This window comes from Seriola dumerili, unplaced genomic scaffold, assembly GCF_002260705.1.
Source record: "Seriola dumerili isolate Sdu_G_001 unplaced genomic scaffold, Sdu_1.0 BDQW01000079.1, whole genome shotgun sequence".
NCBI classification, from domain to species: domain Eukaryota; kingdom Metazoa; phylum Chordata; class Actinopteri; order Carangiformes; family Carangidae; genus Seriola; species Seriola dumerili.
Window position 1 is genome coordinate 308,002 of NW_019174334.1, and position 19,880 is coordinate 327,881.

Below are 19,880 nucleotides of genomic sequence, written 5' to 3' on the forward strand. Positions count from 1 at the left end.
TGCCATCTTGGAGTCTGTGCAAGCAAAATTTGACAAATCCATTGTGTAAAGTGTTGTGGACTGACTGAAACAACTAATGACAACAGATTAACCAGTATTATTTCCCAAATCTGCATTTTTGCTCACACAAAGTCAGAACAACAGGCTAATTCTGCACTTGATATCTGCTACACGAAAACGAAAAGAACATTTGGCAAATGCTGAAATGACAAAAGCTTAAGCAAGTAAAATCTGTGTAGAATGATTGGGAAACATTACTGTCCTGCTTTGGCCATAAGTCGCCTGGCAAGCAAGGCATTTTTTTTCTGAAAACTGAGCAGCTGTTTCATCGTTCATCTCAAGCACTGGGTCAATATTAGGGTGGTTTTATTGAGCATGAACCAGCAAATCACTCAAAACAAGCTTTGAGGGAAAACGACAAAACCGATTACCAAGCAAACTTTCATAGACTTAAAAAAATAAAAAATAAATTATGAAGAGATTTTCTGAATTTCTGCCAAAAGAGTTGGGTTATGACCTGTACAATCCTCAGAAATGACTTCAATAACTACCAGTTCTTGGAATAATCTGTTTGGTTCTTTATCAAAAAAATATTCAGTGCATACACTACAGATGTAAAAACCACAAGACCAGATGTTACTAGAAAGCCCTCTTGCCATGGCTGTTCTCTTTCAGGTAAAAAAAGGTTGAGAGAGACACAAGGCGCTTCAGTGCCTTCTTGTGGCCACTCTACATTTCTTCCTCTTCCTCCAAGGTCCCTGCTCACTAGTGTATCAATGTCAAAAGCTAGAGACATTAAAAATGAATGACCTTGAGAAATACTAACATACATTTAAAAGGTTATTCTTAGGCAAATGTGCTTTTGTTTTTTTTTTCTGTAATGCCTGTGATTTTCTCTGCGATTAAAGATAAAGCCTCTTATCTCAATGCAAAGTCTACACACAGCTCCGTGAGCTATAGGGGATGTATAGAGGATGACAAGTTATGCAAACATGAAAAATGATCTCTACCATTTCCAGCAATCACGATTAAGCTGTGTTTCCTCTGTGTCATATGTTTTCCTTTTCTTTCTTTTTTTTTCTTCATACAATTGCTCTCACACAAGCATAAGAGAAAATTACCTCTCTGGTTCTAGACAAGGGAAGACCATTCATCTTACTAATACCTGAGGTGAATGATCATGAAGTGTGGGGACTCCAGTGAAAAAGTTGGGGCTTAATAGTATCAATCATCATCATGCCTGCAAATGGAGAGCTCTCATCACACACCACACTAGGTAAGAGAGACAAACGAAAACCCTCACCTCAGCCGCTACTAACTGCGCTCATTAGTCAGGTACGTTGATCATTATTTAACACAGCACCTAAGGGATTGTTGCTGCGGGAAAGTAACATTCATCAATCCCATATAGATCTGACACATTCAATCATGGAATGGGTGAGCGAGTAAAGGGAATTGCATTTGATTAAGATGACAGCATAATGAAGCAAGGTGCCCCATATTTGACCTTTAACATTTTTTCCACTTTGATAGAGTGTTGGTTAGAATTGAATGAATCCAGGCACCATATAAGATACTATTCACTACAATACTGCTGACTATGCTCACTCATGTTGCTCTGCTGGTTTTATCCTCCTTATACATACCATAACTAATGGACTATAGCCATGCTAGCTGCTCTGTGAGACTAATTAAACACTGTGGTGCTGAATGCTGATGTCAGCAGGCTCACAATAACAATGCTAACTTGCTGATGATTAGTCAACATAATGTGCACCATCTTAGCACATTAGCATGCTAACATGCTAAGCAAAAGCTGGGTGACCACCAAGGTTTTTACAATTCATTCCGAGGGGGACATGAATGTCTGAACCAGATTTAATGGCAATTCTTCCAATATTTGTCAAGAAATATCACCCAAAACCACAAATATGAACCTCGTAGTGGCACCAGATGAAAAGTCAGGGGATCACTAAAGTCATTAGGTTCCTCTGAAATGTCTCTGGACTGTCAGGACAAAATTTTGTACCAATCCATCCAACAGATTTTGAGATATTTTACAGAATAAGGGAAAACGCTGACCATCCACTTGTTGATGAGACATTTCAGTCGGGACCACAATGGTGGTCAAGGGTATCTATAACAGAAACAGCAGAGGTGAATCTCATCCATTTACTGTGCTCCATAAAACCAGATCCTGGCAGCAACATAAAACATGAAGACATGCAGAGAGAATCAGTAAAAGCAAATAGAGTACCGAAAGCAAATAAACAATGTTACGGTGCTATGAGATGTAATGGAAATTTCACACTGTACAGTGACCATAGCGATGAAAGCTTACAGTCTGCGTGGTACAGTAGTTAAGCTGAATCAAAATGTTGTGACTCAGCGACATTTGGATGATTTGGCAGGTTTCCGAGGAAAGGCCCAGGTTTCAACGTGGCAGACTGCCTGACATATCTGTCTTAATTTGCTTTTGTGACAGGTGCAAGTATGCGGAAATGTTATCCCAGCCACACTGACTGCCATCATCTTTAATGGGTGTCAAACACAGGTGGCTCCACAACAGAGGTGTGATTAAAAGGTAATCATATCCTACTAGGCCGCTTCACTTGAATGTGTGTGTAATAGTAGTATCAGCAACTTTATTGTGCTCATGGGGAATTCTGGATTGTGGCATGTGACAAATGAAATGTGCAAACACACAATCAAAACAAAAAATTGGATTAATTAAACATAACATCAATAGGTGGACATTTTTAAATGGAGTCCAACCGGACATCTCACTCCAGTGTCTGATACTGCATTTCTGTTTCCTAAGCCGTACTGCCAGATCCACAGCAGTGACCTCATATGACCCCAAACCATCTCTGTTTAATTTTTCATTTCAGTCAGCTTTAAGCTAGCAATGAAGAACTCAGTTTGACACTTCACAGTAACAAGTCAGACACAAGCGATGAGTAATGGTCCCTTGGGAGTCTCCAATGTCAAAAGTCAAAACAACACACTACTATGACACAGATACAAGTAACTGCTGGGTTCTCAATAATTCATGGCTTCGTAGAGAGGGTTTACAGAGGAAACAAACAGTGCCTGGCTGGGTGTAATTGACCGAAAATATCACTGACACTTCAGATACATGCATATATTCAGCACCAGTACACTAGATGCCAACAACACATGCAACTGCAGGTGTTTCCACCATGAAAACCTCAGTGTGCCAGTTCACACATAATGAGTGAGGCTTTCATTGTGTGTCTCAAAATTCTGCTTCTGTGTGTTTTCCCTTTGCCTTTGGTTTTATCTTTCTCTCTCTGTCTATCCCTCTTAATAGTGGTTCAGATCAATAAAGTTAGCCTCAGGCACAGACCTTTGCACTAAAACCAATTGTTCCACGAATTCTGTCCAAGCAGAATGCAGGCTGTTTTCTGTGAAGCCTGCCTGATTTTTGCATCCCACAAAATGTGCTGCATTTGACATTTGCTTTAGGTAGGAGGACAACATGTTTATTCTGCTTAATGTCACAATCTTAATGTCACAATCTTGTCATGAATACACAATGTCTACAGTAACAGCAAGCTAGTTAGATATAGCAGGTAAATAAATAATAGTTTGATTTTTGGGAAAATACTTAATACTTAGCTTAACCTAATATTTAAATTTGCCTAACTTTCTCGCCGAGACTTAGTTAAAAAGATAGATAACATTCTGATGATTAAAGAGTAAATACAAGACCTGCAGGTACACAGCTGGCCACCAATGTGGTTAATCGTTGATACTTGGTTGAAAATGATGTGACATTGGGTACCAAAATTCAATGGCATGACAGCGTCTAATGCCAACATCAATTGGATATAGAATACTGACAGCTGACAATGATATTTTGTTCGCCATCTTATAAAATATATAAATATATATATATATAAAATACCAATGTTCTAATCGTGCACAATACTCAACGTATGCTAAATATCCCAATGTCAATAAGCCAACGTTGGGCTTTGATGTCAATCAAAGTTTAATGTCTGGCCAATGTTGGAGTCGTTCCAATGTCTTTCTGCTATTACATTGACGTACAGTGCCTACTGGGAGGCTACAGCTAGCAGTCGTATAGCTAAGTAAGTTCCTGCAACAAGAACTAATCACGCACATACTTCCAATAAAACAACCACTTGCCATTTTACACTTTTTTTATTCAATGTTTAGAAGGTTCACTTAGCTTATCACAAAGACTGGAAATGGGGAAACAGCTGGCCTGACTGTCCAGCAAAGGCAGTTTGATCTTTTAGCTATGGACAGTGTCAGGGCTAGCCGTTTCTCCTCGTTTCCAGCCTTTAAGCTATGCTAACTGAACTGCCGGTTCCAGCTTCATATTTACCATTCAGATATAAGAACGGCATCAATCTCCTCATCAAACTCCCAGCAGGAAAGCAGAGACAGAATAAATCAAATTTTCCATAACGTCGAACATTTCCTTTAATGTTCAGTCAAAATAGAGCATGGTGCTTAGATAACCAGGCAACCCTTTTTGAACCCACATTAAGCTACAGCAGGATCAGAAAGCAATTTGGACTGTACCTGCCCACCAAAACATCTGCCACAGGATGTTACTGTGAGGGTAATACAAACTAGTGAACCATGTGAAATTGCGGAAACTGCTTCTACAGTATACCGGATAATGCGCTGACTCATGCCACCGCCACCCATCCCCCTACCACACTTTTTGGCACACACACTGAGAAAGTGAGAGAGAAATAGTGGCGAGTAATTTATTTTTTGACACAAAGAACATTCACCACCCAGTTATCCAAAATTATAGATAATTTAGAGAAGAGTAAAGGACACAGAGACCCATGGGAGCAGACATTGTGCAAGGATGAATGCCAAGTAAATCCAGTGCCCTCAGACTAAATGTACTGTAATGATGTGAGTGGTAAGTGGTGATTCAGAGGGTCAATTCATTTTTAATTTTATCAATTTAACTGGTTTATTTTCCTTAACATGCGAGATCCTTTTCTTAAGAGAAAGTAGTACCACAGTGTGTAAAAACTGCTTTACAAGTAAAAGTCCTTTAAAAAATGTACTCAAGTCAAAGAAGATATAGTATGTACTTAGAATATGACGAGTTAAGGTATTTAAAATCCAGAATTGCCCATTTCTGAGTGGTTAGTTATTGATGCATTAACACAGCACCATTTTAATGTTGTTGAGCTAATTTCAGCAACTTTATATTGGCTAGTTTTACTGTTTTTCTTTATCATATGTCAACATCAACAATAGCTGTCAGATAAATAAAAAGAATAAAATGCATAATCTTTCCCCACAAAATGTAGTGGAGTAGAAATATGAGGCAGCAGATAATGGAATTACTCAAGTGAATTACAAACACCTCAGTATTGTACTGAAATACTACTACTAAATGTATTTAGATACCTTCTACCACTGAATAACACCTCTACTGCAAGGAGAACTACATCATCCACTACCTGAACTTCAGGGATATGCGGTAACATTACATTTATCCTACTGTATGCTGTCATTGCAGACTGATGCAACCTTGGAACCCATGCAGCAGGGACAGCACTCTTCCTCTCATACTGCTCATTGAGCTCTTGGAGCCACAGGACAGGCAGCAGCTTTGATATAAATGGATTTCTCCACACCCGTCTGGTCTTGATGCACCATTTAAAAGGGAAGATCTTACTGGGCATCATGAACCTATTATAATACTGTCACCCCTTGAAGCTTTCCCCACTATCCAGTTCTCCTTCTCTAGAGTGATCAAAAGAGTAGAAGACATAAAGAAGGTGGATAAGAGAGAGGAGGGTGACTGCTGGTCAGTGGAAGCAGAGTTCAACTCCAGTAATGTAAATGCCTTAGCCATCTGTTATTTTGTGGCTTCAACAAAACAACTTTCGCTATAGATTATTCAGCTTCTAATGGAAGATTTTTTAGCATTCATGCTTTGGGCTGTTGTGGTTGATGTTTTTTTGATCACTACAAGCACAATTAACTTTTTAGGCCTCACCTACTCACAAAACTGCGTAATAAGGGGTTAGGAAAAGTAAAGGCTTTGCACTCATCAGTGTAGAGCAAAGCTATGATTATCTCCCAGTCTTTTGGGAAATGTAAATTGAGTTCTAATAATCTTTTAAGACAGCAGTGTCATTTAAGAAGGTTGTTGTAAATGAAATAAAAAACAAAAGCCTGCATGTTTGTTGCACGCACACACACACACACTAACACACAATCAAGCTCCCTCCTGGTGCATTTCATTAGTTGACTGTTTTCTTCCAATGGGAAGACTAAATAAGGACTGTCATTGGCTTCTGAGGCTGAATAGTTTGGTCACTCACAAGGGAGAGAATTAAAGGCTAAAAATGGAAGCAATTTTCTTCCAAGATTAGCCTGTGAGGAAACTAAGAAAGATGAGTTTAATGAAGCTTTATGCCACTAAATTTACCCATTCTTTCTTAATCGTTATTTGGTGTTAAAGGCTTTATAAGTTCTGATTAACATACAGGCTTGTAATTACTTTGCAAAAGAGCAGAAAGAGAGAGAGAAAAACAACATGAGAAAGACAAGGAGAACACAACACATTCGCTGAAGAGAGCAGAAAATGATCCACGGAAAAGACATTCATATTGTCCTGATAAAAACATTGTTATGAGACATTTACAGCCTTCTCTGCAATTACCTTCAGACAGATTGAAAGAATGGAGAAAATCAAAATCACTGTGCTGTTTACTGATTCTTTCATTGTTTACCAAAGAGAGCCATCTACTGGAGAACTATATACATTAAATACTGAAATAAGTGAATTTACATGCTTGTAGTGATTGTGATTATAATTTTTCACAGAAAAATATCTCCAGGGGCATTAATTTAATATTTTCTGCAGATAGATTATACAGTACTTTCAGTCAAGGCTCCATGGTCCTTGTCCCCCAAAACCTATATCCCTTGTTTAGCCATTACTTTGACCCAAACATCTGTATAACTGGCTATATGTTCCTATGAGTCCATTACTAGCCAACAATACCCTTGGCTCCTGGTTTTTCTAATAAAATGGGAATGAGGGATTGGCAGTTTGCAACAGTTGATGTGACAGCAAGCCTTAGTATGAAGGTCACTGTGATGGAAATGTGTTGTAACACACTTGTAAGCTGAAAGTCATACATGGTGCACATCATTCAGTCACGTAATGGTCAATGTCATGTAATTTGTCAGTGTATTAAGTGTCCAAGGCAGCAATCCAATGTTATTCTATACGGCTCTCATCTAATTATTTGGTCATTCTGACACCATGGACAAAGCCCAGTGTTGGATGAAGTCAAAGAGCATGAGGCCTGTGAAATGTTAAAAATGTGACAACACATGGGGTCCTTATGATTCAGACAGTGTCTATCTCCCCATCACAGTTTTTGTCTCAGTTCAATTGTGAAGCTCACGACAAAGAACAATTCATCACACATACTGTTGCCCCTCTTTTTCCCTCTGGCTCATTTCCCCAAATGATTTTGGATCCAGTGCCAATGTAGTTGGTGATGTGTTTGGAAAAATAAGCATCTTTTCAAGGTTATGATGACCCTCACTGAAAAAAAAAGGAGGGGAAGCCTCTGAAATCCTATTATCTAGAGGCCTGCCTTATTTTATTGCCATCAGCAGTGCTGGCCCATCAGCAGCATGGCAACAGTTTCCAACAATTGCTCCCACACTAATTCTATCGCTGTAGTGAGACTTGCCCAGGGTGTGGACATTAAACTCAATTTTCATCTAAAAGTGATTGCATAATGTCTGACAATGCAATTGAGGTAATGTGGTTATTAAGGTAAATGTCATGTCATGCTATAAGGAAACAAAACTTGATTTGTGCAAATCATACAAAACTTTCAATCTAAACTTGAACTCTCAATTTATACATTTAAAGCATGTCTTCATTTTGCTTCAATTTTGTAAAACAATGTGTGTAAAAATTTATTTTGAGTCTCGAAATGTCACAGTGAAGTAGTAGTAGTACAGTATGAGGCAAAATGACCTGCATCACCTAAGCTTATGTTTCTATTTAAATATTGAGTAAAGAAATTGATTACATATTCAATGTGCATTCTACTGGGGCTAGAGAGGGTCAGGACAGTTATCACCATGATAAACATCTACATCTGCATGTGTATGTTTCCATGGCCATGACTTAGATACCAACAAAATGTTTTTATATTTTGAATTTAAAAACATTTGTCCATATAGCTTCGTGTCAACAGAAGTATTATTAACTTGTAACAAAAGATGTACCAAACGAAAGAACATTTTACTGCATCATGTCGTTATAAGTGATGAAATATTCCTTTAAGAAGGACCTTTGAATATTTGTAATAGTAATTGAGTCAAAGCACCTTGAACTAACAGTCTCAAGTTGTCTTATTAAACAATGTGGGTTTTTTTTGGTGTCGGCTATATAGAGTATAAACTGTGTGCATCTGGACTGAGTCACTAGAATAATTATAAACTGATTAATTTTAATATTATTATAATCATTGAATTAACCAAATGATCCAAACTAATCAGTGGAGTATTCATTATTACATTATAAATTAAAATTAAACTATATAATTCAGAAAGCTTTCAGTAATTATATTATAAAATAGTAATTAAACAATCCATTTACATTTCTATTCAATCATGTCTCTTTGTAGTGCACTTAAAAATGCATTAATTAGTTAATAAAACAGATGCAAATGATTTTGCAACGTAAAGACAAAAGAGTGAGGGTAAACCTAAACTGCAAGAAGCAAGAGACAAATAAAGGAAGGTTTGGTATAAAAATAGAAAGTCAATGACATAGCCAATCACAAATTATTTTATGAATCCATTTAAAAATGTGTAAATTTATTAAGCATTTAAAGACAAAAAAAGTGTTTTTAGTCTGGCAAACAGTAGGTTTTTTGAAAGGTACAAAATAAGTGATTTAATAAATTGCAGTTTTAAGGATATGAGTTTAATTTGAAATTATTATTAACCACTAAAAACATCTATTTACATACATATACAGATGTAATGTTTTTTTAAAGATTAATTTATGCTATTTTGCCTTAATTTGTCAGCAGAGAGAGACACAGAACACAAGGCAGAGGGAGGGGGGTGCTGCAACTATGTGGTATATACCTTAAAATGCACGACCAAGATATAATATTGTTTCATTAAAATGCTGTAGTTTATCGGGGGAACCAGCGTGCAGTCAGAATCAGCTCAGACAGAGATTGTTTTAGTTTAGGATACGGCTTCAGTTTTCCCCAGATAACCCGTGAAATATATCACATGACCTTTAGCTATATAACTAACAACGAGTAAACTCAAAGAGCCGCCAGCAGACAACGAAAAACACACAACACACAGCACATCAGTTTTCCCACATATACAAAGCTGGACTTTGCCAGGGGTTGGTGAGCTGAGGTCTGGGACACTTCCTCCGGTGAGTGGATGTGTGCCATGCTAGCTGGAAACCGGCATATCTATTCCTGAGTTGCCGCGAGAAATTTAGGGTGTGTGGAGGTGTGCATGTGTGTGTGTGTCACCCAGATTTACACAATATTAAGCAGCTAAGAAAACCTCAAAACTTCCTCCAGAAATACTGCAGGCTCAGTAATCTCTACTAAAATGCTTGTTGATGTTAAAAACACTCACATAAATAACTAAACTGATGACAACAAACTGCCTCTCTTCCTTCATCCAAACAAGTTTCATCTTCACCTGACCGTCTGAGTCCAGATAGTGAATCAGGAAGTGCTCACCATCATAGTCATAGGAAATGGCTGTCTTTTCCAGCTGCATGGAAACAGGTGAGCTGACACACCAAAAGGGTTTCCTGAATTCATCCAGCAGAGTCAGACTCATGATGCAGCAATTCTGGCAAGAAGAAGAAAAGTAAACATGTGTCAAGATCACTGCTGGGATTTCATTTGGGTTTCACTACTATGAATACTACAGTATGACAAGGTCTTGAAAATCTTTATCCAGCAACACATCTAATACATCAAGTAAAATAATAAAATCTTATTATAAAATGAGAGACTTCAACTGTATTCTGCTTATCCCTGAGAACGGAGAGAGTGGTTTGGGCCCCTCTCACTGTTGTAATTCTAAAATTAACTTTTTAATAGGTCTGTATAAAAATTGCACATAGTCTCTTTCTGTTTTTTCAGCACTTTTTACCACTTGTCAGCAACATACTTAGGACGCCTAGGGCATGCATTTTTTTTCCTCTAATAACACATTGTAGAACAGTGTGTGAGTAGCTGACAGTAGGCTACACGTAAGTACCTCTACTGCGCCCTGCAGGGCCTCACACCTCCAGGGCAGGGTGATGCAGCCTGACAGAGGGGTGTGCTGAGACAAGTTTGTCCTGCTAATGGCAGTCAGCCGGATGAATCCGTCACAGATCTGAGCTGGTAAAAGACAACATCACATAACAAGAAAGTCTATATTATAAGAATTAGCACTTTACAGTAGTGTAACGTCACATGTTTAATTAATGCTTTATGAGCTAAAATCTGAAAGCATCAAATTAAAAAGTCATTTTCTGTGCGAACATAGTTAGTAAAGGGTTTTTAAATTTCAAAGCTGCAAAGGTTTTACTGCCCAAGTCTAAGTATATATGACAGATTTAAATATAAAAAAAACTATAAACATTAATCTATTACAAGTTTTGATTTATGAATCACATCCACTCTGATCAGAGAGAAAAGAATCTTTAAATGTTCCATACAGTTCTGTACAGTTCATATTCTGCTGACATCATTTCACAATGTAACTTAGTATATATAGATATATAGATGTATAAATAGATTACTTCTGCGGCAGAAGAGCTGGGAAAAGCTTGCAGACATGAGCTTGCATCCAGTGTCGTGGAGAGCAATGTGTAGTCGGTAACCATGGAGACCGTATTCGGGGTCTATGTCATCAAAAGGGGATTTGACCTTTGGCTCCACGTACGGGCTGGAGGGAGAAGAAACTAAAAAAGGTAAATCACAAGCTGACTATGTTGCACGAGGAGAACATTAAGAAAAAGGCGTTTGATTATTAAGGCATTTCTGAGGTTTATTACTTCAGTGGACTGTAATAATAATGTGCCTTAACTGTACTGTGCTCTCACAAGAGACCAGAAGAGGGGGCTATGTCCACACTCCACGCTCAAGTGCAAGACTCACAATAGATGTGGCCAAGTGTCAAGAATGTTGTGTAATGCCGGTGCTTTGTCTTTCCTCTCAGATGATCAGTGAGACACTTTCTAGATCACACAGCAACTCCAGTACTAAATATCATACAACCTGAATGACTTTTTTTTATTTTTCAGATGCATGGAAAATAAAAAGTGAATACTGTACAATTTGGGCCAGTGGCTCGTGACTCAAATATTGTCTACTAATAATGTCAGAGTGTGGACATGAGTTGTGAGCAAGTTAACCAAAGAGTGATTTTATTTATTTTAAATATATGAAAATATGAATATAATGTTTTTCCTGGGGCCCCCTCATGGGTCATGAAATCAAGGTTTGGAAATTCAAATTTCGGTTTGATTCAAACTAAACATTAAAGCAAATTTATCCAACTAATTAACCCTCTCTTTTTTCTGCTAATGAGTACATTCAACTGTATGTTGTATCCTGATGACAAAAGATTAAAATCACTGGTGTTGTGATACATGACAAGAATAGTCTTCTTTATATAAAATGTAGTACAGTCACTATGTCCTCTGTGCTGGTGAAATACAGGCGCCACTCATGCTGACGCATCAACTCTCACCCTGCAGTGCATCATAGATGGGTCACATCAGCAGCATCAAATAAATCCTGTCAGTTATCACATCCGTTGAATTTGAACCCTAACAATGTGATGGTGATACAATGCACGCCACCTAAGCATGTGAATAAGAGGTGCCTGGTCAAGTGTAGCCTACCAAACTGAGGACCCCTGGACGCTTCTTTCCACTAGTCTGTGGAAGTGGAGGGTGAACATGATGAAGGCAACGGAGCACTGGTCCTGCAAAGAGAGCCACCACTTACATTCGCCTGCTAAATCAGTCATTTTGAGACTAAAAATGTGACATATATCACTTTTCCAGCTACTAATATATAACAATTACAAAATGCCATAATTACCCTCCAGGTTCCGACGATGATTCCCGGCTGCAGCAGCTTCAGTTCAACCAGTCTGTCCTGACCAATGACCTGCGCGCTTTTAGTTAAAGTCTGCATGTCTAACTTGGCCATGAGGGACCTCCAGCCAGGTCTGACAGAGCAAGCAACGACAACCATAGTGTTTTTTTGTTTTTTTTTTTTTACTTAGAGAAAAGAGGAAACAGACAGATGGACACCTAGTCTCTTACTTCTTTAGGCCGGGGCAGCTGAGGGCTATCCTCCTGACGCCGTGAAGTTGAAGGGTGGAAATCTGCTGGTAGCTGGGCAAGCAGCGTCCTCCACTCCAGCACAGAGACACAGAAGTCTCGCAGAATCGGGACCAGCTCAGCTCCAATGTGCCCTCATGCCCTGACTTCTCAGAGACTGTCAGCTCCCAGGTGACGTGCAAGTTTCTAGAATATGATGTGACAGATATTTGGAGCTTTTGCATATACTATTGTTAATATACAGTGTAGAGTAACAGAAGGGAAAGCGGCTGAGAGCTTAGCGGTTGGTTCAAACACAAACAAACCTGAAATTAACAGCCTCTCTACTTCATAAAGTGGGAGGTAACTCATTGGATGTTCCCTGATAGCTGCATGAAGACACCAGTGAATTGCACAAAAAACCAAATCTTCAAGACACTTATTTGAAGTTAATACAATGCAAATAATTGGCCAGTGTTGGGTAAAGCTGACACTTGCTCTTTTTATCATGCTAACTAAAAGTTTAAAAGTAATGTCTGCTACCTTTCTTTTGACAGTAGTAGGGAGTAGTATGACTACAGTTTAGCTGTTCTCACTAATGAAATGATATGCAGCGAATGAAATGAAACCGCAGCTGTTGTGATAAATCTCTTGATCCAATTCTGTCTAAACTGTGATTCAGAGCTGCCCCTACTGTGATGCAGCCAGTGTCTCGCTGAGGCACCATCCAATATCAATTAAATGGCGAACAAAGCTAAAAACTGGAGCAGCCCAGGAGGCTCCAGATGACCCAGGGGATTTCACTCTTCATTGTCTGTCTGTGTGATGTCTTGTGATGATTATTACCAAGGTAAATCGCATGCTCCTCAGTGTTTCTAACAGACAAACCCCCACAGGGAATTGTCTGAGTTGGTGGGAGGAGGGAGAAAGTGTGCTTGCATGCATGTGTGTGCTGTGGATGATGGGTTGGGGGGCTAAGTAATTTATTTCAACAATTCAGACAGCCTCTGCAAGGAACACAATTATTTCGACTTCCCCTCTGTACCACAGCGACTGCCACAGAACTCAAAATTGAGTGCTGCACAGCCTCTAATCAGAGGTTATAAAAACACAGCAGAAACCGCGGTGGAGGCGGAGAGGGAGCTTTCCCCTGCGTGCTGGCATCCCCCTGAGCAGACATCACATTCAGACAGAGACCTCCTTTCTCACCTTTAATAAGAAAGTGTCATTAAGTGCGATATGAAAAACAAGCCATGCTTTGTTTTTGATTGCCAGTGGCTTGAACTGTCCTCTAGTCTCTACCCCTGAGCTGCCTTCACAGTGAGGGAGGATCTCCAAAGTTTTACTGTTTACTAACCACAGCCAGTGCAGGGGTTCCCATGATACCTTGCAAAGCTGCTTCCAATTGTAAAAGAGTCAGACAGACCAAACAGGAGGTAAACGTATCAAGCTGTAAAATACAAAACTAAGTGACACGAGGATTCCGGAGGAAATAATGAGCCCTTTTTTCTCACCTCAGTAGCGGAGATGTTGAAATGTTTGAAAAGAATACATGATAAGTACTTGATTAGTTTAACTAACAAGCAGCACTTCTCAGGATACTCGAGTACCTAGTGAATGAAATCAAGGCTCTGCTACATTAAACAAATCATGCACCCCAGGTACTTCATATAAGTGGTTTTCAAAAGTGTTTTTCTTTTTAGCATGGCTCCATCTCTTACCTGAGAACCTGCTCTGTCTGACTGGGCAGCCCAGTGTGACGGCTGATGAGTCCAAGATGTCTTTTCCACTTGTTCATGTCACATGCGGCTACAGTCTTGAAGAACAGCCACTTCCAGTAGCCAGCAGCGGTATCCTGCAGCTCCACTGTGGCCATCTTCAGCAGCAGCTCATCCATGCACTTGGATTTCTGCTTTTTTTTCTTGCCAAACTCCTCTATGTATATCCTGTTCCACAGAGCACTCCAGGTGAGAGATTGCAGTGAGAGAAAATAAAATGAAACAAATGAATGAATAAACATATCTGGTGTTAAGGGTGTAGCATTTGAAGACAACAGCAACAATATTGTCATGTCGTCATTTGTGTTTTCATTGAAAGAAAAAAAAAAAGAAGCATTTTTATTTACTTGGTGCTTTGAAAAGTTACAGCGTGATAATGTGCATTAGCCATAAATTCAGAAATTCATACAAAAGATGGGAGTTTTGAGTAATGCCTTGAAAAACACTGTCATATGATGTCACCACAGCACAGTATAGTAGTACAGTGCAGCCAGTACAGTAGTGAGTCTGGGCAGCTGTCTTATACTGACCGTCTTTGCACTTTTTTTTTTTTTTTAATTACTCCTTAATTATGTATTCTAAATTACAGCCTGTCAGGACATCGAACTTAACTGCAAATTAGTCTCTCTTATAACTGTTCACCACTGGCTTTGGTGCTTCTTCATATGTGACAGGAAACTTTACAATATTATGAAGTGATGTTAGCAGCTGCTGGTCACCCAACAAGACACCTACCCAAGCTCTCTCCTGGTTACCCTCGCACCACAGGACCATTTCTTGCCACCGGTCATTTTCTCTCCCTGTTCTTGCAGGCTCAAAATTGTTCAAGTAATTTTTTTTAAACAAAAATTCACTAAGCGCAGCCAATCAAATGTGATTATTTTGATAGACATCTATGATAGTAAACTGAATATATATTAGGTTTGGGGTTGTTTGGTCAAACAAAACAGGGAACTTGGGCTCTGGGGAAATTTCCACTATTTTCTGGACAACAAAAAATGAATCAAATAATGGAGGAAAATGATCAAGAGATTAATCTATAATAAAAAACAATTGTTAGTTGCAACATTATACTGCAGTGGCAGAGTTATTTCACTTTGAGAATTCAGGTACGGACAGAAATAACTTGACAAGGAGGGATTTCTTTGTGCGGCGCAGTGTTCAGATATTCCCTGACATGAAAGAATACTGCTTTTACTGACTGCTGGATTAGATAAACATATACTCATTTGTAAAATACGCCATGTATGTTGAATTAACAAGACTTGGCTGATACTTACTTATCATTGGCAAGCCGGTAGAAGAGCTTATTGACATGGCTGATGGTGAAAAGAGCGGAGGCATCCAGGTATGACAGAATCTTAATAAGGATCTCAGATGGCAGTCTACGAAAAAAGGTAATTAGACATCAGAACAAGGAAGTGACACCAGTGTTTTCATGCCACCTGTTGCTCAGCATGTAGTTCTTTAGAGGCAGAAGTGTATGAGACAAATGTGCTCTCACCAGGCTACTTGGCAATTTTATCATACACTTCTGGGAAGAAAATGAAATGACCCACATTGATGTTCTCATTTAGTGGATGTGGTACAACACCACCTAAATGTGAACAATATGAATGACTCGCTGTTTTGTAAAGAGCTCTTACAAGATCTTAATATAACAATTCACCTAAATCTCAAAACAAAAGAGGAGAATGTCACATCTTCCGTAATTGACACCCAGGAGAAGCAGCAACTGTGGTGTCAAAAAAAGACCCTTCTCGCTGTGCAGGAAGTGATGAATTAAAGCGTGAGTGAGAGCCAAACTGTGAACAAGCACTCATCCATATGAAAGCTGAAGTCATTGATGTTAGGTCTTTTGTCTTTCTTTGGTAAATATGAGCATGTTTGGAAAATCTGTTATGTGTAATGTTTATTATCATTATTACACCTATCTGCGTGGTTTAGTGTGTTGAAATACTTAAAAAGGTCACATTTTTCTCCATATCTGTTAAAGAGAATTATTGATCAGGTTTGTCTGGATGCACCTGTCCTGGTTAATGATGCCAGTAGATTCCAATTAAATGACTTGAGTGAGTAATATATTCATGTTCATATTTCTTGCCTGGTCAGTCACTGTCATTTCACTGCACATCAACAAACACATGAAACAAATTCCAAATGAGACACTAAATGAATAAATCATATTTGGTGTAATTTTCACACAGGGAATGTCACATATTTCAGCTTTAAAATTCAAATGGCTTAAATAGTTAACCTCTGGCTGACATTTGGAGCTGTCAAAATACAGAAGTGCTTTTCTAAGTCATGTTTGGCAGTTCTACAAGTTTGGAAATAGGCTTTGAATGAGTCGGTCACAAGTGGAAACCAGTTTACCATAAAATTATTTGGGATTTTTACAATTTATACAATGATTATAAATAGTCCTTATATACATCTAAATCTATATCTTTACATATAAACAGCTAAAAGGAATCATAAGTAAATCATTAGTGGATTAATGGCTCGACTGAAAATTATCAGCAACAATCTAAATAATTGAATAATCAACAACACAACTAAGAGTCTCCTGCCAGGCCAGCAGCTGTGAGGGTGTAAGGCACAGCGGTGCTTCGAGCTAAATGTTAACATTAGCATACTATGTTGCTACATGCTGATGGTACGTAGTTTCTATTTTGGTTTAGTATGTAAGCATGCAAATATTTGCTAATTAAGACTAAATACCAAGTACAGCTGAGGTTGATAGACTAAAGTCAACAAATACTGAGCTGACGAACAGTTAAGGGGTCACCAGAGTTGTTACATGACAATAGTTGTCAAGACATTTCAGTCTAAACCACAAAAGTCAACCTCATTGTGGTACTAAAGGAAAAGTCAAGGGATCACTAAAGTCTGTTGGATTCTTCCTCTTAGGGCCCTGAATGCTCAGACAAAGATTCACGGCAATCCGTTAAGTATTTGTCACAACATTTCACTAAAAAACAAAATGACAACTTATGGCCAGTTAAGTCAGAGAAGCATCGAAATCATCCTGTGACGACCATGAAAGTCTGGACAAAATTTCATGGCAAGCCATCCAGTAGCTGTTTTTAATATTTTACTTAGAACAAAAGTGGTGGGTAGTTGATCCACCAAACACCAACATTGCAATCACAGCCACTTGCAAAGATAAAAATGCCAAACATTCTCTGGTACCAGCTTCTCAGATGTGAGGTTTTGCAGCCATTACCGTTTGTTATGGCAGTGTAAATTGAAAATCTCTTGTTTTAGAGTGCTTGCGGTACAAAACAAGCAACAGCACAGAAAATGAGAGGCATTTTTCACTTTTTTCTTATGTTTCATAGACTTAATGCTCAGTACTATCCAGCACTAATCTAAAATTACATATTTACAATAATGTGCCATGCACTTTTAAGGCAAGTGAGTCAGGTGTTTTCATTGTTTTAGACATATTCTTCCAGCAAACTGTGGCCAGTTTTTTTTTTTGCTTAAAAGTTGTGCTTATTGAGCTCTTGAGACAATGAAATCGAAAACTTTCAATGATGATAAAAAAAAATTGAAAAAAACTTTACTAAATAGACACTCTTGTTTGGCAGTTCCCACTTAAATAACAGACAAAGACGTGGTGAAAATAGCCATTTGAGGAAAGCCTGGTGTTTCATTGTTGCATTTAGTGCCTACATTCAGTGGGGGAAAGAATCCGATTCCTTAATTTGAACATGTAGTGAAGTGTCTTTCACCCGTATTGATTTTACTGTGCTTTTATTGTGTTTTGCTGCAGGCGCTGTCTATAAATCCTTTTACTTAGACGGCAATAAAGCACTGACTTGCCACAGTTTCTGAACACAGCCTGTCTCAAGTGTTGAATGGTGAAAATATGAGCATGTTCTGACAGATTACCTTTCCATCGAGGTCTGAGATGATTTGTCAGCTCTTTTGAACGTCCTCACTGCCCGCACTCTGAAAGTAACTTGTTTTGAAACTGACATTTGTCTCACTGGTCTCGAACCCTTTGAGACAGATACAAGACCATTCATATTTGCAGGGAGGCCATATAACGTCAAGAGCCAAGTTTGTTTGACAGCGGTTTAGCTAACAGGCAACGGAGGATAACTTCGATGCAAAATAGACAAACGTGTCCATGTAAACTCCACAAGTTAGCTATATAAATAGAGTTTGTTCTCTTTCTTTGTAGCCATCGCTACGTTAAAGAATTAATGTGACAGCGTTAAATATCTTAATTGTCCGCGTCCAGTCGCCATGGTGACGTCCAGTCAAGTTCCGTCCACGAGCAGAAACAACTTTTCCGGTGGGGAGGGGTACATTTGCCTTCAAAATAAAAGCGAAAAAAACTTATTTCAATCAGACTGTACAGAAATTATACATTATATATTTTTAAATTGGTTCAAGTCACAAACTCTATAGAAATTATACAGTCTGACTTTAAAAAGACATGTAATTCAAATACTGCTGGCCATAGGTTGCTAGATTTTCTTTCAGTAACTGTTACAAACTGGCTCAATGAACGTAGGCTAACAATAAGGGAGATCACAAGTTATACTAAAAAAGAAGCAATTTACTGTAAGTAAAACATAAGAGAAATGAGGTGTGAGAATCAGAAAGTTTGGTCATGAAAGCAGTGCATGTATGAGTGGTGCATGTGCTGTGGCGGTGTTGTATGTGCAAAAGCAAAACAAATAGGTGTCAGCAGATGGAAGGGAGAGGACAAGTGAGCACATGGGCCAGCTTTTATTCTCTGGAAGGCCCAGGTGAACAGCATAAGCTGATGACATCCCAGAATGCAGATTTGTATTTTTCCCCAGGAACAAAGGAAAGTGCAAGTTCAACCATTGACCCAAAGTATGTTATCAAATTGTTGCTCCCAAAATGAGCACCAAGGCATACCATGTGTCCAACAAACCATGGCCTGCAGCTAGACAAAGCAAATTCATTGCCCTGCCTTAACAAAACTCCAGCTTTAACACTTAGCACTCCCCCCAAAGTAGCATACCCAAAGGTAGGAACCAAGCTACAACAAAGCTCACAAGGAAAGCATGAACTGTAGCGCTTATGTTTACAAAGCTACCAGGCCAAGCTACCAATACCAATACCACTATCTGAAGGATACCGTTTCCTCCCTGCAATTATTCTTGACCCTCACTTACCTAACCAAATTGTACCAATTATGTCTGGACATCCTGATGCGCGACAGGCTCAAGGTACAATCTCTGATTGAGATCAACCACTTCATCCTACAAAGGGGAAGCTTGCATAATAAATCTCAGAATGGGTTTGCAAGCCAAATTAATTAGGGACACTTGCTGCTCCCTTCCAACAAACACTACCAAAACTAACACGACCAAACTAGAGTAACCGGCCTAACAAACTGCAACTGCCTACTGATGTTAGCAAGGACAACCTCCAAAACAATGGGAGGGGCGTCACAGTAACCAGGTCACCTTTCTGCAGGGTTGCTGTAATTTGAAAGGCGATGAATTAAAGGAGCACACCATTGATTTACTACTGCACTTCCAATAAGGTGGGGGATTCACAAGAGGCAAGTTAAAAACAAAATGGTCAAAATTGAAGCAGCAGAGGATGAGATATGCTGACTCTCAGTTTCTGGTATGTGTCAATTCTCTGAGGCAAGGTGAGTTTAATTCTTAAGAATCGTTCAAACAACAAAGCAATTCAAAGTTCTAACTCATAAACTTAAGTATCCT

General features: G+C 38.8%; 1 protein-coding gene across 1 annotated transcript; it reads right to left on the minus strand.

The window, feature by feature from the left end:
- Positions 1-9,117: 9,117 nt before the first annotated feature.
- Positions 9,118-18,434, minus strand: fbxo15 (F-box protein 15). The gene is made up of 9 exons (XM_022744326.1): positions 18,058-18,434; positions 15,438-15,542; positions 14,101-14,340; positions 12,383-12,586; positions 12,156-12,285; positions 11,954-12,036; positions 10,847-10,992; positions 10,318-10,442; positions 9,118-9,903 (listed from the first exon to the last, which is right to left on the minus strand). The coding sequence occupies exons 1-9, from the start codon at positions 18,192-18,194 to the stop codon at positions 9,637-9,639; spliced, it is 1,437 nt and encodes a 478-aa protein (XP_022600047.1). The 5' UTR covers positions 18,195-18,434; the 3' UTR covers positions 9,118-9,636.
- Between the last annotated feature and the right edge of the window lie 1,446 nt (positions 18,435-19,880).

Excerpts from the sequence above, each read along its gene's own strand:
- fbxo15 (XM_022744326.1), bottom strand. The coding sequence starts at position 18,194 with ATGAATGGTCTTGTATCTGTCTCAAAGGGTTCGAGACCAGTGAGACAA. Across the intron at positions 14,341-15,437 it reads TACCGGCTTGCCAATGATAA|TGCTCTGTGGAACAGGATAT; the intron begins GTAAGTATCAGC and ends TCTCACCTGGAG. Across the intron at positions 10,993-11,953 it reads GTCCAGGGGTCCTCAGTTTG|CCCGTACGTGGAGCCAAAGG; the intron begins GTAGGCTACACT and ends TTCTCCCTCCAG.